This window comes from Pseudorasbora parva, chromosome 18, assembly GCF_024679245.1.
Source record: "Pseudorasbora parva isolate DD20220531a chromosome 18, ASM2467924v1, whole genome shotgun sequence".
In the NCBI taxonomy this organism is placed as follows: domain Eukaryota; kingdom Metazoa; phylum Chordata; class Actinopteri; order Cypriniformes; family Gobionidae; genus Pseudorasbora; species Pseudorasbora parva.
Genome location: NC_090189.1, coordinates 40123827 through 40143666, shown reverse-complemented (window position 1 = coordinate 40143666; position 19840 = coordinate 40123827). Strand labels below are relative to the sequence as shown.

The window sequence follows — 19840 nt, the reverse complement described above, 5'->3', positions numbered from 1 at the left end:
CTCTCTGGCGCACGGATGATCTGAAAACACCAATAAACAAGTAAGCTGCATTTTATCAATCTCCATTTGAGATGTTCTGCTTAGTGTCATTCAGTCTACATTTTAGACTTGTCTTTTTTCGTCAACGATATTGCATGTTTATATAACGTTAGTCATAATGTAGGCTAACGTTACGCAGTGACTATGATGTACTCTGAAAGCATGCGAAAACATCATAGGCCTACTTCAGTTCGCAAAAATATAAATATATAACTTATATTTTTACAAAATGAATGGCCTTGTCAAATGACAGTCATTTTCACATATATGGTGGAAAAGGTGACGTTTGCTAGAAGGATCGAGTGAACAATCTGTAAGCAAAGTATCTACGGTTGTATTTTGTAATACAAAATAATAACCTTGTTACTGTCAGTTCCGTCTGACAATGAACTTGTTTGGACAGGTGCAAATGTTGGGGCGTGCATATAAATGATCCCCAACGATTGTGTCACGGTTGGCCTTATGTTGAGAAGCACTTTTTTTACCGTGGTGTTTTTGATTTACAAAAGATTTACATAAGAAGTAGGAGGCAATGGTGTTTGAGACTCACAGTATGTGATGTCCATGCACTGAACTCTTATTATTTCACCGTGGCAAGGTTAATTAAATTTTTCATTCTAGGGCACCTTGAAGACTGTCAAAACATACAATTTATTTTTTCAGATTTTTTTAAACAAAAACAAAAAAATAACTATAACTATTTAAAATAAAATGTTACACCTTCTGCATTCGGGTCTTTTTAGACCCGACATTGAACTGTGGATTAACTTTTTTTTTTTTTTTTTTGTTATTAGTTATTCGTCCTAAATTACTCCTTTAAAATACATTTAGCCTCTTTCCTACAATCCCTCACACATCTTTTCTTCTCACTGAGGCTGCATTTTGTTGTGCACACGCACAATAATTCTGTAATTAAAATAGAAAAGTGTATTTAAATGTGTTTGTGGAGCAAAAAGTTCACAGAACAATAGGGCTAGGAAAAGAAAAAGTGCACATTTCATTTTGCTGCTGCCTATTGATGAACCATTTCAGCATGAAAAGGAAATTCAATCCGTTTATCATAATCTTTTCATATTCAAGTAAAAATGAAAGCATGTAAAACAGTATATTGATATACTATACGCTTCAAATCAATTAAATTACATCCATTGAAGTCAATGGAAATCATTCTGGTAATTCTTATACTAATTCTTACATATCATCTAAATGATATATTCAAATACAATTTCTCATATAATAAATATTTAAATATAAATATATATTTTCTTGGTATATATTTTGTGTGGATTACTATAAAATATATACCAAGAAAACATATATATATATGTGTGTGTGTGTGTGTGTGTGGTTCTTGAAAAATTTGAAATTTCAAAGATTTTCTACATTTTTAAAAATTAATAAAAAGGGGTAAATGGTAAAACATGGTTTGTCATTCACTCATTAATGAGGAGTTAGATATGCTACAATATGGTTTTAGTTTTAATAAATATTAAGTTATGCCTGTTTTATAAGCTTCCCGTGAATGCATACAGTTTTGTAATGCATTACAGTGAAACTCCTAACCTTAAAGTGTGAGTCTTAGCAAGCACCTGCCACACATGACGCACGTGATAAATATATGATGAACTGTTGACAGATTCACACAGCATTAGCATGATAAACAGTAAGATTTTAATGTGAGGCACTGTCGAGAGCTACGGTATGTCTCGCCTTTACAAAGGAATGGACACAATGAACGTCAAGAGCGGTAAAAGTGTACAGCGGGGAACAGCGTTAAAACCGTGATATTGGTCCACATCTACAAAAAGAAACATTTCTATGGCTATTCACTCAGACCAGCTGAGAAAGTGACTTAAGTACTTGTCTGCTAGCCATTGGATAAGAGGAGCATGACATACTGTGACTGGTCAACACTTAAATAGAAATTAAAAGAGGGGATTGCTGAAAACAATGAGCTGAAATGACACAGAGTATACAATAAGAACAGGTTGTGTCAACTAGTGGAGATATTTTCAATAAAGATTACCTACTTCTTTTTATTTTGCACTCTTGCGATCACATGAGAGTAGTTGTGAAAGTCCAGAGGTTTGAGAAACAACTAAATATTTTCATTGGCTAGCCATCAGATGAAGAAATCCACGGTGGAAATGAGGAACGCTCACGTATTCCCAAGCTTGCATGGAGAAATCTGCAGATTCAGCAAAGACCGACGGATGAGTAACCGAAAGCCTATCATATGTGGATTTAAAACACAGAAGAGAAAAAAACCTGGTAAAAAAAACAAAAAACTTGGCTTATTTACGGATTAGACAATCTCTTGGCGAGTCCTTTGAGTTGTCAGGAAAGGTCAAGCGATGCTCTCCTGAAGGCAACAGGTCCCATCTACGCAGTTGGATTTTACAGACACAAGGCTATGATTTACAAAACGATCTGAGCTTGGCTCAAACACAAGGGTCTATCATGAAGAGCTCATCTTTGCAGTTGGCTTGTATTTGTCTTCTTGAATGGGACGTCCTGAAGCGGACCCCAGTGCATAGTGCTATACTGTTCATTAACAGCCAGAGTTTTGGCTATTAGTCCGGCATGTCGATGCACAGTTTGGGTGGCGGCACAAAGTATTTGCCAGGACTCTGGGTAATCACCACGCCCGTCTTCTTGCGAAACATGGGAGGGATTTTAGGCACCTCGTGGATGGGCAGTTCCTCGGACACCTCGGAGTCCTCATGGTGCAAGTCATAGGATATGTTGCCATATTCCCTCAGGAAGGGGAAGAGTTCGAGAAGAAACTGGCAGAAGTCTTTGCGAATGCCAAACCACCCTGAGAAAATCAGAAAAATCAGCATCATTTCATTTAAAACAAAAAACTCATTGCAAATAGAGGACATACTTTGTTTTTGCTATTACAGTGACAAAAATGTTCAAATGCATTTTGTGCTGATCAGCTGTGAGTGAGGGAAGTGTGGGAAGACTCACACAGAAGATTAATACTTAGGGTGTGGGCCTTTACTAAATCCATCATCCCAAGTAACAGACAAAGAAAAACACAAATGACTTCTTAAGGCCCTTTCACACTGGACGCGCTTTTGCGTAGGTCTAGATAAAGCTGTACAGCTGCAGCTGTGCTCACAGACAGCAATAACTTAACCTTTTTATAAAGTGATGATTATTTTTCTAAACCTTGTGTTCGCAATTATGGAAAGTGAACGTGTTGCCATCAGTACGCCTGTGGCACTGAAATGTTCACACTGTGATCCGACTGGAAACATCTGCTCCGGATCGATCGGTTCCTGAAGTGTGTGTTAGTCAGATGTGCTGCTAATGTCTCTAGAGGAGCTCCTCAGATTGTCCCACAGACTTTAGAAAGTAAGTGCCGAACTGGCCATGATAAAGTTTTAGCTTCTGTACATGATTAGCAGACGGCTCTTTAGATGGTCTGTTCTGCACCCAAAACCTTCCTCTCGGTCTTTTAAATGAAATGAAAAACTCGTCTTCACTGAATGATGAAGTCTCCGTGTTTTTTCAGCTGTCGGTGCGATTGTTTTGGAATGTTGGAGCTCTGAAACGCCGCAAAGTCGTGTCGCGGCTTCATGTGAATGGTTTTGACACTAAATATTCACATGCGAAATATTCGCTTTGCTTTTTCGTTACGCGTCTGGTGTGAAAGGGCCTTAGAAAGCCAGTGTAGAGTGTAGATGCATATTGATGAGAAATCAATGTTAAGAGGTCTCTTAATTTTTTTTCCAGAGCTGTATGAAGGGATAATCCATGGTTAGCAGTTTTAAAATAAATCTATTATTATTATTATTCAATGATTTTAATGCACGACATGGAGGCAAAGAATCTCCGCCTCCACGAAATGCATTAAGTAAGGAATAATTGATGACGGGTTATTTAATTATTATAAAAATAATGCACACCTGAGGTTATGCGACCACAACTTGAAGCAGGGTTACACAAAGCAGGGTGTGCATTATATTTATAATAATTCAATTATTCCGCTATAGTCACCACACCTCAAAACATCAGATTATTTATTTCAAGACTTTTTTTTTCAGGTTTTGTCCTTAAAATGCTCTTGTGCAGGACTAAATTCTTACGCATTTCATCCCAAGCCTTGAGAGCTCGTAACGGAGGCTTGAGCCACTGATAGGAGAATAATGCAGTTATGAGAGAGAGAGAGAGAGAGAGAGAGAGAGAGAGAGAGAGAGAGAGAGAGAGAGAGAGAGATTAAGCGTGTGTGGATTACCTGAGTCTGTGCGTCTCTACTAATAGTGAAAGTGTAAGTTGATCTGCTTCAAGAACAGCGGCGTTATTACCTCACTAATGAGAAAAGTCATGTCGGTTTAAAGCTGCTAAACTATTCAACTGATAAACTCATCAGAGCCGCGCTGACAACACATTTCTGTGCGAGTGTGTTCAGCATCTCTATTAACAATGAAGCTGTGATTTTAATTACTTCAAAACCAGCGATGTAACCAAGTTGCTGCTGAGAAATATAATGCAGTGATCCAGTAACAAAGCTATTTTATTGCTAAACGTCGCAAGTTTACAATAAATGCCACATCGACACATAAATGTCTATAACGACACGCCAGTTTTGAAAGACATTTGCCCTCGATACTGTGTGAAAAGCATGGGAATGTTAAACTGTGACAGTGATAATCTCATTTATTTCTGATATTTTTGTTTTGGCTAGTAGAAGTTTTGAATGGCCAGTAATCCTGGCACAAAATTTACACAACACTTTTAATTCTGTCATAATTCCCCTCCCTCATGTTGTTCCAAGCCTGTAAGACCTTCGTTCATTTTCACAACACAAATATTTTTGCTGAAATCCGAGAGCTCTGACCTCTCCATCGCCTGACGTTGGTCAGCTCCAGCGTCGTCATCACATGCATGCGTCGTGCTCATGTGATCAGCTTCGCCCAATGAAAACCCGGCGTTCTGGTGTAGCTCTCTGACGTAACTCGCTGCACTGTATTTATTACGTCAACAGTGTAAGAGACTGACAGACGAGAAGAAATTGTTGAATAAAGTCAATATTTTAGTTTGTTTTTGCGCACTAAAGTATTCTCGTCTCTTCATAACATTAAGGTTGAGCCACTGGAGTCACATGGACTGTTTTAGCGATGTCTTTACTGACTTTCTGGACCTTAAAAGTGTTGTGTTGCTGTCTATGGAGGGGTCAGAGCTCTCAGATTTCATCAGAAACATCTGGAAGTGCAAAATACACCGGAAAACCAAAATGTCTTTACATTGACTTTGTATGTAATCTACTCAAATTTAAATTTCCTTTCGGTGTGCACAGCCCATTACAATGGACGCCGTGTGTGTGTGTTAAGTCCACAAGACCGCAGAGTCCCATTTGTCATTTTAGGTTTTAGAAGTGTGCTCGAAGCACTGAAGTCACGAAAGTGTGGACTGCGTTGAATAAACGTCGGATAAACGACTTAGTGTTTCATTTGGGACAGGGCCATGGACTATACTGGAAGGTTATCCAGATATGCTTCACTTAAATTATTTGTGGAAACCTTCGCCAAGCCATTGTAAAGACTAAGTATCAAGCAGATAGAAGTTACACGTTACGTACAGTGATTGCCCCCTTTTTGGCCAAACGTGGTCACCATTAGAGTCACCAAAGAAACCCAGAGAGGAACAAACACCGGGACATAGTTGGAGTTGTAATGGCCATCCAGCTTGTGAACGAGGAGAATCTGAAACACAAACACAAACACTGGTGAGCGTCGACTCTGTGCTACTGTAAACATTGAGCTCACTAGAAGTCTGCATTCTTAAGACAAGAGTTCACCCAAAATTAACACTCACCCTCATGTTATTCAATCATAAGAAATCATCTTATTATCAATTATCATATTGAATATATCAATCCATTATAAACAAACTATTGCCATTTAGTGTCTGCTTTTGCTGCACCAGTAGAATCAAAGAAAAACCAAAGAAAGCCACAGCAGATTTAACTCTTGAGTTCCTGAATGAATCAGTTGAGTGAACAATTCAACCCTTTGCCTTAAAGACAGAGGCAGAAATAATAAAGGTTAATGGGTGTCTCTTATCATTCCACACTGAAGATGCCAACCAATGATTGTTCTGACATGCCACACAAAACACGATTACAACCTTATGGTGCATTTTCACTCTCAGCTTTAGCTCTTTTTGTGCATCATGGCAGAAAGACAATCACTGAAGCTGAGTAAATTATATTTTTGGGTGAGCTATCCTTTTAAGTGCAAAATATACAAAATTGCATTAAAATAACACCACCAGACATGTACAGATCAACTGATTTATCGAAATAAAAATATATGCGAAAATCGATAAATTGTGTATAGCTCTTATTGGTGCATTTAACAACTAAAGTTGAAGGAATGTGGAACAGCAATAGTGCATTTACTCAAAAACAATTGCAGGTCTGTCAACCAATCAGAATTAAGCATTCAACAGGCATTGTGCAACTTTGCCTGTTCCAGAAGTATTTTTCCCATTAATTTTTGTTTTAAAGCTTTTATTATAATTTCTCAAAAAAAAAGATCTCTAATGCACGATATAAATGCTGAATGTTTCAGAAAAACATCTTTAAAAATGTGGCCGTTTGCAATCAAAACTTCTCGACAGCTGCACTTATTGGCATCAAAAATGAAACCTTTATGAGCCAATTGGACAAATTACAGTACAGTATTTAAGGACAGCTTAATAACAATGCTTGTTCACACACTAAAGTTCACCAAGTGCTTGCTTTATCACTTGAAGTATACATCCCAGTTCAAATCAGGCAGAATTGGTTGTGAACTTGCATTTCCCAAAAGTGCCTTAAAGGGGGGGTGAAATGCTGTTTCATGCATACTGATCTTTTTACACTGTTAAAGACTTGGAATCCCATACTAAACATAGACAAAGTTTCAAAAGTTAAGGTGGACGTTTGATGGGAGTATTTCTTTGTCAAAAATACTACTTCCGGTTAGTCATAAGTTTCGGCAAGTTTTTTGCGATCATGCGTCCCCTTTGACGTTAATGGGGGCGGAATTTCCTTGTATGGGCCTTACGGACAATTCTACCGGAAGAGCTTGAGAGAGAGCGAAGGAGAGAGCGAAAGTAGCAGGCTACGCCCATCAAAGCGCTGGCTCGTAGGCTGCGCTGCACAGGTGATGTGCACAATTAACAATGACATCAAAAAAGTGCGTTTTTGGTTGCCAGACCAAGACAGTCCTGCACAGATTCCCCAAAACCCCGCGTTAAGGCAACAGTGGATGGAATTTGCTTTTCCGGATCAGCAACTGAGTTGCGTGAATGTTTATATCTGTTCGCTGCATTTCGGTGCCGACTGTTTCATAAACAAGGCCCAGCTCGACGCCGGATTTTCCAATCGCCTAATGCTGAAGGATGGAGCAGTCCCAACGATAAAGGTCCCAACGTTAGAACCGCAGGCTGTGAGTAAGTGCTTCAAATGTCTATGCTCATCAAGTAGCCCAAACATGATCACGTATAGTTACTATATATATTACTATATATAGAAATTGATCAATGGAGCATGCGATGTGTAGAGCGTGTACATTTGTTTAGCTGGCCACTATATGTGTAACTTTATGTTTGTGTATTGTAAAAGCACTCCAAACAACAATACACAAAGAGTGGGGAAATATGTTGAACTAAATAAGCGCGCTTCTTCATTCAAATGCGCTACTATTCCGTGTCTTTCTATGTAAACACTAACTTAGCCTGCCGTGCAAAACCAGTCCGCTTACTGTCTACACAAACCACGCGTAAACACACACACACACACACGTGCACAACTGCACTTCTCACATGTACACCTTCAAAGACAAAAATACGACGATATAATTCAAGTATAAATATGTAAATAACACAAGTCGCTAAGCATATTATATAGTTAGTGTATAACTTGTACCACATAGAGACGTCCTGCTCTAGTCGTTTTTGCTGCTGCTCCTGTTCAACTGCAGCCTCTGGGTCTGATTCCGGATCATAGATGTATGGCTGTATCTGATTAAAAGCCATATTTTTAGTTTGAATAAAGTTTTTCCCGCTGTTAGGGATGACACAGCTTTACGACGCATTTAACACAATAGCAGCAGCGCGCACACGCGTCATTATTTAGCTCCGCTCACACGATACGCCCCCACCCGCTCGGCTTTTTCCGGAAAGACTCGGAACAGCGCATCTTTCTTATATAATTATTAAAAAAATAAAGACTTTTCGGAGATATGCAGGATGCAATGCTACTCTATAGGTACTCAAGATTGACATGACACTGACTGAAACTGAGTGTTTCACCCCCCCTTTAAACCCAAGTATCACAAGTGTCTGTGATTTACCCCAAACGATTTGGGTTCACTCTGAAGCGCGTTGGTTAAAAAGAACCACTGCATAAAAGTCCTTTGTGATTCTTGAATTTGGGCAGTCTTGTCACCTGCACGAATGTTATTTCTATACTTGACAGGGAAGCCAAACGGGTGCCACACAAGCGTTCTCAGTCTGTGTTGGGCGTGTTGGCTGTCCGGAGCCATATTCAAATAATGCAAAGCCATTTAGTGAAGTAGAGCTACTGTACAACAGCACACAGGATCTGTGTAATCTAAAAAAGCGTAGAATAAAGCAACGCAAATGATGATGGCGGTCATTTCAGACATTGATGTGCTGCAAATGTAGGAATATTCCTTTTTGCCTGGATGTCATTTGACAGTTTTTTTTTTGGTCTGTGAAATTTCAAAATGTAATATATTGTGCTATTCCTACTGCTGGCACTTTGCCCAAAGTAAAAACACAAGAACATTTTGTCAGTTGGTTATTAATTGCTCATTTATTTACACTAAAAGAGTTGATTCTCATGCTAAACATGGCCAAAGTAAAAAAGAGTTGGGCGTATGACAGAGTATTTTTGTGCCAAATACACTCCTTCAGGATTCAAACAAGTTTAGGAAAGTGCAAGAGCGTGTCCATTATCGAGCTTCATTCGGTAAATGGCGCTGTGTTTTTAGACACGAGATCAACAATGTCTCTAAGGAAGTGTGTGTGTGTGTGTGTGTGTGTGTGTGTGTGTGTGTGTGTGTGTGTGTGTGTGTGTGTGTGTGTGTGTGTGAGGGAAAGATCACCTCGTTCATCTTCCCAAATAACCTAGTGTTAAGGGAACAGAGGATGCAGTTTGTGTTTCCGGACTTCTGCAGGTGTGTGTGTGTGCATGTGTTTGTTCTCGGTCATGAGTGGAAACCTCAGGCGGGGAGTGAAACTGCATCAGATGTGTGTGTTTTGTTGGCAATCGGTGTGTAACAGCATATAATGTGAACAACACCAACGTATAGAGAATCGAGAATCATCGAGGGATAATGACAGGATGTCGTTTCTCATAATATGTATCAATGGTTTATTTTACATAAGTTTGGCACCACCTCATCATGCTCACCATGTTGAAATCATGTGACCTGTGGATTACAACGTTTGAATTATTTTTATAACTGAGATTGAACAATAAGAATAAATGAATTAGGCAAAATCAGCAAACAGAGTATGCCACTCAGTGTTATTTTAGTATTGTTCATGTAGTATTATTAATGGATGTATTATTGTATATATTATAATTTATGTATTTTTGATTAAGTATTTTTCTTATAATTTTGAATATAAATCCCTTTTATTTAATAATTTTAGTTTGTTTTAGTAATTTTGTTAAGTGCTTTTGTCATTTTCCGTAGTGTTTTTCCCCCAATATTTCTATTTAGATTTAATTTATTTGTATTAGTTTAAGATATAGTAATTGCAGTACTTGAATTTTCATTAGATTAACATGACACTGGCAGAAACTGTGTGTGTTATGACTCTTTAAATGTTCTGATCGGATTGATGCTGTGATTGTGGCAATACTGATTATTCAATGCTTCAAATAGCCTAAAGCTTTTAGCTTAACATGGACCTTTATATTTATGCAAAATATGTGATCTACAATTATTTCATATGTAGGCTCAGTAGTTTTTTTTTCTTTCAAAAAATTAATTCTTTCATTCAGCAAAGATGCATTAAAGTGATCAGAAAAGACAGTAAAATCATTTATAATGTTACAAGAGATTTCTCTTTGAGGTACATGCTGTTCTTTTGAACGTTTGTACTCATCAGAAAAAACTAAATTAGCTCAACTGTTTTTAACACTGATTATAATGTTTCTTAAGAAGCAAATTAATGATTTCTGAAGGATCAAATGACACTGAAGACTGAAGTAATGATGATAAATTTAGCTTTTATCGCAGGAATAAATTACAGTTTACTATATATTCACATTGAAAACAGTCTAGAAGGCACCAAATTCAAAAATAATTTCACATGTCTACTACATTGATGACCCAGTTTAAATACAGATTCATCTTACCAGCGCTGAAGTACCCCTTTAACTATGACTTTTGCCTCAATAAACTCCTAATTTACTACTTATTAAGAGTTAGTAAGATAGTTGTTAAGTTTAGATTAAAGATACACTTAATGTAAGCTTTCCGTCCGCTAGAGGGTGCCTATTCAAAACAACGGCATAGTTTGATGACGAAATGATGTTATGACGTTACTCTGTGTGTTCGCTCGGTGCTGCTGTGACTCTTGTTCACAATGCTAAGAGTAAAGCGTTTCTCAGAATAAAACCAGAAAATGACGATAATGCAGATATGACACCATTCACAGGCGATACCCTCACACGTCCCGGCTCATTGGTTAAAATAGCCATTTTCTCATGATTTACTAAAAGTTGGAAACATTTGTCAAATTGTAAGTACTCAACTGAACAAAATATATAACACTGGCCTAGTGGTTTTTGGATATTTTACAGAAAAAATGCTACATAGTGCACCTTTAAGGGATGTAGAATAGGATCATGCAGAATAAGGCATTAATATGTGCTTCATTAGTACCAATAAACAGACAATATCCTAGTAATATGCATGCTTATAAGCAACTAGTTAATAATGAGATTTGGAAAGAGATTGATCTTTTTTTATACAGTATGGAAACCTTTTATTAATTATTTTAATAAGACTGCAATACATAAATCCTAACCCTGCTACCCCCCTTTTTTCTTTTTCTCCTTCTCACTACCTCTGTTGAAATAAAAATAAATCATTTACATATGGAAAAAAATATTGTTATTATATAATATTATTATCTATTATATTAGCAAAGTGAATTTTGTTGGAATTTTTTGTTGTGTCAGTGTTACAAAACCAATAAAGAGATAAAATAATAATAGTGAGAATTGGACCATAAAATAAAGTGTTACCTAATGTAACAAGAACACTAATATATATATATATATATATATTATATGATTGTATTGTTGCAGTTTTATTGTTATGATTTACTTACTAATGTGGAAAAAGCATTAAAACACTTAAAAGGGAAATTAATTAATAATTAATCATGTCGGTCGAGTGTTTTTAGCTTACTGCATACCGTATTTTCTGGACTACAAGTCACACTTTTTTTCATAGTTTGGCTTGTCCTGCGACTTATATTCAGATGCGACTTATATATCAAATTGAATTCATACTGACTGACAAGAGTAAACATATAGCTATAGCCACGAGAGGGCGCTCTATGCTGCTCCTGTAGCCTACCCCTGAAAAAATGAACTAAAAACAGAAAAAAACTGTTAACTGAAACTAACTTAAAGACAACAACTGAGAAAGACTGAACACAAACAAAATGCCCCCCCATAAAGAAAATCCTATTCTGCAAATTACAAACTGCAGGTAGTAAAATATGCAGCCGAGAACGATTCACATGCCTCTCCGGCAGAGCATTGTTCAAGCACCATCTGTGGACTCGTTCCTCCAGCTCTGGCCATCTTGCTTTCAGTCCACGATTAACTTTCTTTTTTTTCTTCATTAGTTAAAGAAACCTCTGCTTTTCTCCAGTCCCTCACAGGTTTTTCACTCACTCCAAACTTTCTTTCTGCTGCTCGATTATGCACAGCGAGCGGGCGTGCTTCATCCCTAATGCGACTTATAGTCCAGTGCGACTTATATATGTTTTTTCCTCTTCATGACGCATTTTTTGACTTATGCGACTTAAGCACTATTCACATGGGATTAGTACACAGCGCTCGTCCCGGGTCGAATCCCGCAATGTTACTAGGTCCTTGCCTAGAAATCTAGACGCACCCTACCGGCAGCAAATTTAATCTGCCCGCCAGTGTCGTCTAGTAACTCTCAATACCTTTCTGAGCTGTTTTCCTCTCAATCTGGACGGGCCAATCACATCGTGTAAAGAGTCGGCGGGCGGGGCCATAATGACGACGGCCGAGTTGCGTTTGCGTGCTTCTAGTAAACACAGAAACTGGTGAACGGCGGTCTTTCGAATCAGCTTTGACCGCGACTCTGGAAGACTTGGAGTTCAGCTTTTCTCTGAGAAAAGAACAAAGAGCGGCACTGAAGTCATTCTTAAAAAGGGAAGATGTGTTCTGAGTTTTGCCGACCGGATACGGTCAAACATCTTGATGTGGGTCTGGCTTGTCAGGCTAACTAGGTCCCCTACCCGGGTTCAATTCGGTAATCAATCCCGGGACGTGGTTGCTTTCACACAGAAGGCGACCCGGCAATGTTCCTGGAATATTGCGGGTCCGACGTGCAGTGTGAAAGGGGCTATAAACAGGCATCGATATTGTTTTGATTGTTTTATAGTAAATACATTTCTTCAGTTAGAGAACAGACGCTACAATTAAAAACTGAACTGAGCTCAGACCAGTTGCAGGAGTCAGATTTAATTTGTCATGAGTGAGAAGCTGACAATATATGGCGGAAGATTTATTTTCAAAGCTAAATGTAAAAGCGCCTATTTAAACAAGCTTGTCATTGTACTGTTCTGTTATTATGTTTTTCATTAAGAATAGTATTGATATTAATATTAAACACACCATTCAAGCAGTTTGCTCCCAAATTGGTACTCATTCTAAAGTGAAAGTATAATCCGTGCGAGAATTCATAACGGTGCGACTTATAGCCCGGAAATATGGTAAACACAATCAGGTAAATGATGCTGGAATCAAACCTCAAATGTGAGTAGGGGCACAACTATGGTCATCCAGCTGATTGCCATAGTGATGTGTGTACGGCGCTGTTCGGCAATGACGTCCATGGAGCGCAGGAAAAGCACAGACCACACGATGTAATAGAGCACCACCAGACACAGGAAGGACATGAGGATCCACAGCGGCACACACACGACCTGGAAAACACCCCGGAGGTCATATTACACACCGCAGGCGACTCTGAGAATACGGCAGAAGTGTGTGTGTGTGTCCTTACCAACCACGGCCACTTGATGATCGTATCCAGCCTCAAAGCAATGAAGATGAACTGGAGAATATTTACAGAGCACAGAATCTCCAGCTGATGGAGAAACAGAGCACAGTCAGTCAGGAAAGATGCATTTCTGTCAATGATTAGAAGACACGCTTACAGACAATCTGACAAGAACGTGTGGGCCATATGTAACCAAAAAATTAAGTCAATATTTAGTTTAGTTTTAAATAGAGCATATACAGTATAGTCAGAAACTATAAGGGATGCCACAATTCTCAATATAATATTGAACTGTTCGGTACGGCATTCACGGTTCAATACGTGCTTGTGATTTGCGATTTTTTGGTTTTGGATTTAATTAATTAGTTCGATTTCTCTTTGTGTAAAATATGTCTCTCAGTTTATTTCGGCTCTTTTTAAGAGTGTCTGTGAGTCTACGCGCTGATATGAGCAAATATCCAATCATATGCACTAGGGATGTCAGCGGTTAATAGATGATCGATTAATTGTCAATAAGACATTTGATCGATAAGACTTATCGATCATCGATTAAGCAGGGTCATTCGCGTGCGTGCGGCTCAACCGCGAAACGGGAGGAAAAATGAAGCGAGCGTGCCCCAGTTCTACTAGGGACCATTTTACAGATGGAGTTACACACCTTCATCATGACTGCAAGTTGGCATGTGCATTCGCAGCCTTTTGTTTTGTGCAAATGTAAGTTGTAATAAGTTTATTATGTGCAGGCCTATCTATAGCTGATTTATCTCATAAGGATGCATTTGGTTAATAATTAGCGTTAGAGGCGAGCGGTACAAAAAGCGTGGCGGTGATCAGCTTCAGCGTGCAGCTCCAACAGCAATGCACAACTAATAACGACTGGTTGGGACTGTCATCTTACACAACATTAATGAGAACACTATTGTACTAAAACATTGTGATTGTTAATTGTGTTTCATTGCGTTGATCCAGGAAGAGCGCGTGCACAACATGAGTCACACACTCTGACTCGCGCATTTAACTAGTTCAAGTTCATTTCTGCATTCGCATCAGATTGTGCTGAAGTAATTTGTAATATTACTTATTTTGTAACGTCATATATGTGATCAATCATATAGGATGCGTTTCTTTTAGCGAAATAAAACGCACTAGCAAATGGCTTCAGTGTAACGCATGACTGCTGGTTTTTATTCAGTGCTTCGGCTTTAGAGCATACAGTAGAGCAGTGGTCTTCACTATTTTTTTCACGAGAGCCGCACTGATAGCACAAAATCAATAGGAGAGCCACTTTTATTGCAAAGCAGGGGCGATTCTAGGATTTTGGTTTTAGGGGAGCTTAGCCCCCAGTGAGGGTAACCTATGGAAAAAATGGTAACATAGTGTAGTGTCCAAATTGTGCCATTAACTAGTAGCTTACAAACATGCATACCCATACGATATTGGCTGTTTATTACTTATTAAGCAAATATTACCCCCTCACTACATGTTCATACTTAACATGTAGTAATTGTCTCCAATAATGTTTATAATTACAGAGATCCAAAATGTTAGGGGGGTTCGGGGGGCATGCTCCCCCGAGAAAATTTTGATTTCTGTGATCTACATATGTGCATTTTAAGATGTTCTGAACGCCAAAAATTAGATAACAACAGCAATAAAAATGCCTAATCTGATGAAAATGGCTTAGTTAATATTTCTTGTTTGTTAATTAGGCCTACATTATGAATCACATAGGCATATTTTCAGTTAAAAATTGTGAAATTAGAGTAGACAAAAGTTTATTAATTTGCCTGAATATTTTTGTGAAAATAAAACTTGGCCGCAAAAAGAAAATTGAAGATACAATACAAGAGAAAAATAAATGACAGATGTCTTAACTTTCATGTTTACAAAAGGTGCATATATCTGATACAGAGGCTCAGATGTATACACACACACACACACACACGCACACACACGTTTTTCGCGTGCATATGATGCGCGTATTATACGCACAAACCCCCCACCCCCATCCAAGAGCGTGTCATATACACGCCATAAAGTGCTTATCATATGCACGCGAAAAACAGTGTATCATATGCACGCCAAACCTCATATACATGCCACGAGATTGCACACTTGTACTATTGATACGCTTTCACATGCGATATAATGCGAGCCGCAAATTAAAGCTTGGCGAGCCGCGCAATGAGTAACACTGCAGTAGAGCAATGCATAATAACTATGATTGGGACTGTCATATTATATAACAGAAATGAGAACACTATTTTAATAAATGGCTGTAAAGTTCTAGGAACAACGTTCAGAGCGCGTGAACACCACGCGTCTCCCTTTCTGAATATGAATATCAGCAACTCAATTCAAGTTCACTTGTGCATTCGCATCATTTTGTGCAGATATAATTTGTAATATTGTGTTAACTTTATATAAATCTAATTAATCTCATATAGGAAGCTTTTTGTTGATTTAAATAACGTGCTAGCAAAGCTTCAGTGTAACTTACCAGTGGTGATTCAACGCATCAGTTTCAGCTCACGCAGTTCAAACAGCAACGCGCGACTAATAATAACTATGATTGTGACTGTCACATTACATAACATTAATGAAAACAATATTTTAATAGATCGTTTTGAATTAATTGGGTTTAGGTGACGTTTGAGCACGTTGTTCTTGGGAGAGCGTCCACACATTCTGAATAACAGATCTGAGTTGTTGGTGTTGTATTACATGTTATATTTGGTTATTAAATAAGTCATTTAATTAAATTATAAATCGCATCGACTACTTTTACAGTCCCATAGCCCTTTTTGTTTAGATAAAAAAATCCTTCTCATTCATTTGGTGAAGAACATGGCGTTTTGAGCAGCATTTGCACTTAGGCCTGTCATGCTGTCAGCTATAAGCCACTGCTGTAGATGCATATTGCAGTATTAAGATTAACGATTAATCGATTAATTAATTGTTAATTTAAACGACGATCGATCATAGGAATTTGTGAAAATTGACATCCCTAATATGCACTAAAGTTAGGGGGTTGGTAACGACCAAAACCTGTTTTTGCATGCATCACATTATTGTACAGTGGCCCCTTTAAGAGACTGATCACTTGACTTATAACACACACGACGTGCGGGTGACGTAGAAGAGTGGTATCTTCAGTGTGATATTAGCTTTACCTTCTGGTGATATTCGATTAATTTTATTTGTGACGCTATGAAAGAGTGAATACCTCATGTATGAGGCGGCGCGTGTCTGTGTACCGGCCAATAGACATGTGAAATACAGACTCTTTTTTTGTCGCCTTTACGCTCTTTATTTTTCATGATTCAACAAGTTATCTGGGTCAAAGCATTACAGGTTGTCTAGCCGCGTTTTAAAGCCTTGCCGGTTAAACATTTCCTTTGTGTTTTATGTGCACCGAGCGCACGCACTAAAGCCTGTCAAACACGCGTGATTACTGGACTAATAGTCTTACTAATAGTCTGCGCTAATACTGTCAAATAATCATGGCGATGATCGCGCCAGTTTGACCTCACCAGACGGAAGGAATAGCGGATGGGAACACTAGATGAGATTCGTCTGATATGAGGTAAAAAAACAAAACAAATACTGTTCGGTTGGTTTGTGTCTTAAAACATCAGTGTATCGTCACGAGCAGCAGGGTTTTTGTATACGTTGTCTAAGCGCGTTTTTTTTTTTTTTACTCTCATAGAATTGTTACCCATTCACATGATTACATGACTGGCACACAGCAACAGTTGGAGTTAAAAATCTTCATTTGTGTTCTACTGAAGGAACAAACACACCTACATGTTGGATGCACCGGGGGTCAGCAGATAAACATCACATTTTCACAATTTTTGGGTGAACTATCCCTATAATTCCTAAGGGGGTCAAATTGACCTGCAAGGAAAGGATTTGTTCCATTTTTTTATTACAACCACAGCTGTGGTTCTAGCATGACAAAAACCCTGTGATCTTCGACCACTCTGATGAACACTACATTTTTGTTGTTATTTCAGGTCAAAATGAAATTGGGACGGCAAGCGGTGATTGGTCGGGAAGCAGTTGATTAGTTGTGTTGACTAATGCTAATGTCCACGACACAACAAGAATTTAAAGAGACAAATCTTGCATAGTCTGACACAGTGACTATCGTAACAGACAGAAGTATTGTGTAACCTGAACCCGGCATTAGACATATCTTTCCTGGCTGTTACCTCAAGCGAGCGGTCGTGCCTGAATCCCCAAACACACGCGGCCACTGAGACGGGAGAGACGAAGAAGAGTGGCATGAAGACCAAGAGCCAATAGTGTGAACCCCGCTCCACACGATCACACACCAACACCTCAAAGGTGAGCAGGAGCAGGTGGATCCCCACAGCGATCAGCATGGCCTTGAACTCCACACAGGTCTCGCCTTCAGCCCTGAGGACAACAACAGACTGCATCACATACATGGACAAAGACTGGGGTTAAAAGGTTAACGGTAGTTCACCCAAAAATGAAATTTACATGCGATCGGAATCATGAATCAAAACGCTGATTCATAACCGTTCCAATCTTTATTTGAGGAATGAAAACAAACCCAGAAGAGAAGACAATGCTGAATAAAGTCATAGTTTTTGTTATTTTTGGACCCAAATGTATTTTGGATGCTTCAAGAGACTCTAATTAACCCACTGATGTCTCATATGGACTACTGTGATGATGCTTTTATTCCCTTTCTGGACATGGACAGTATAGTGTGCATACACTTGCATACGCTCTCTGACTAAATATAAAATATCTTAAACTGTGTGTGAGGATGAACGGAGGTCTTACAGGTGTGGAACGACATTAGGGAGGAGTTAATGACAGACATTTCATTTTTGGGTGAACTAACCCTTTAATTACCCCAACTGGACAACACTCTCGTGTTCATGGTCATAAGCAGGGAAAGCTAGTGTCTGACCTGTACTGTGGGTTGTGAGCCCAAACCCCGGTGCCCACAGAAGCCCCAATGATGACCATGAGCTTCCACAGCCAGATGGGCGCAAACACGGCCCAATAGCTCCACTGGATGATCCCATCCAGCTTCAGGGACAGCAACACCGAGAACAACAGCAGACATGCGTAGATCAGGAACTTACTGAGGAGCAGAAAACACACACACACACACACACACACACACACACACACACCTGTCAGACTTACAGGACTGAGGCACGACAGCAGCTGTGAACATCTTAACATGTCAGTACTTTATCAAGAGTTGAATGCTAGCCGGTGGTAAAGCAGCTTCATCACTGAGTGACAGCTAAACTATGCTAAGAGGAATCCAAAAGGCCTGCGCGGTGCACACATTAGCAGCTATGCTAACAAGCGTTTCAAAACAAAGCGCTGTTTCATTGTTTACTCAACACACAGACGTCTTACCTAGGATTGAAATCTTGGAAAACGCCTCGTAGATTCATGGTTTCCTCTTCAGACCATAGCTCAATGAAGTGAAAAGGAAAGACTCTCTCTCTCTCTCTCTCTCTCTCTCTCTCTCTCTCTCTCTCTCTCTCGCTCACATCAGAGCCGACGGTTGGCGAACGCGACCAAACACGGTGACGTCACGCGCCCCGCCCGCCGGAAGCCGCTGTTTGTTTACATTCTACGCTTTTGTTATGATAACAAACCCGTTTCTGTTAGATTATGTTATGTAGCGAAATGTTGCATTTGTACATTTTTGTCTGTTTATGCAATCTAAGTCACGCACACGAGTGTTGAGGTTAAACGCTATATTTATGTGTGATTTAAGTTAAGGGTAAATACTACTTTACAGTAAACAACATAAAAACAAAGGTCTTGAACAAACATTTGTTAATTTACTTATATTGCTGGACACATTTTATATACATAAACAAAAACGCTTAAATCCATTCCCAGTGTTTAATGTGTTTACATAGGGGAATTTGATTGTATTTTGTCTTCTCTGAAATTGTTAAAAAAACTAAAAGTCTTTGACATGTTTAACATATTACTAAATCATTTTCGGACTCCTGTTACCAATTAATTTCACATCCTCTAATGCACTTTTTCTATCTCAAAATAAAAAAGAAAAACATGACTGTGCACAGCCAATTTATATATATATATATATATATATATATATATATATATATATATATATATATATATATATATATATATATATATATATATATATATTAAAAGAAAAAAGTTGAAACGGTTTCATTACACTTTACTGTGCAAATCCAATAATTTAATTAAATTGTGTCAAGGTGGGCTTGACACACACATTAATCATAAATGTGCAGAATAAACAACAAAAATATATTCCTTATATAAATTAACCAGGGTTTTGGCGTACTGATTACCATTTTGAACCCCAGATTTAATACAAATACCATGGTTAATGTAGCTAAACCATGGTTAATTTGTGGTTACCAATTGAAGGGAACAGAATACATCTGTTCTCTAAACCTTTAAGGAGAAACACTTCAGAG

The 19840-nt window shown here is 38.5% G+C and overlaps 1 protein-coding gene across 1 annotated transcript; it reads right to left on the bottom strand.

The window, feature by feature from the left end:
- Positions 1-1687: 1687 nt before the first annotated feature.
- On the bottom strand, positions 1688-19401 carry tmem185 (transmembrane protein 185). Its single transcript, XM_067423871.1, has 7 exons — positions 18765-19401; positions 18301-18477; positions 17567-17774; positions 13353-13436; positions 13096-13272; positions 5630-5753; positions 1688-2857 (listed from the first exon to the last, which is right to left on the bottom strand). The coding sequence occupies exons 1-7, from the start codon at positions 18800-18802 to the stop codon at positions 2613-2615; spliced, it is 1053 nt and encodes a 350-aa protein (XP_067279972.1). The 5' UTR covers positions 18803-19401; the 3' UTR covers positions 1688-2612.
- Positions 19402-19840: the final 439 nt, after the last annotated feature.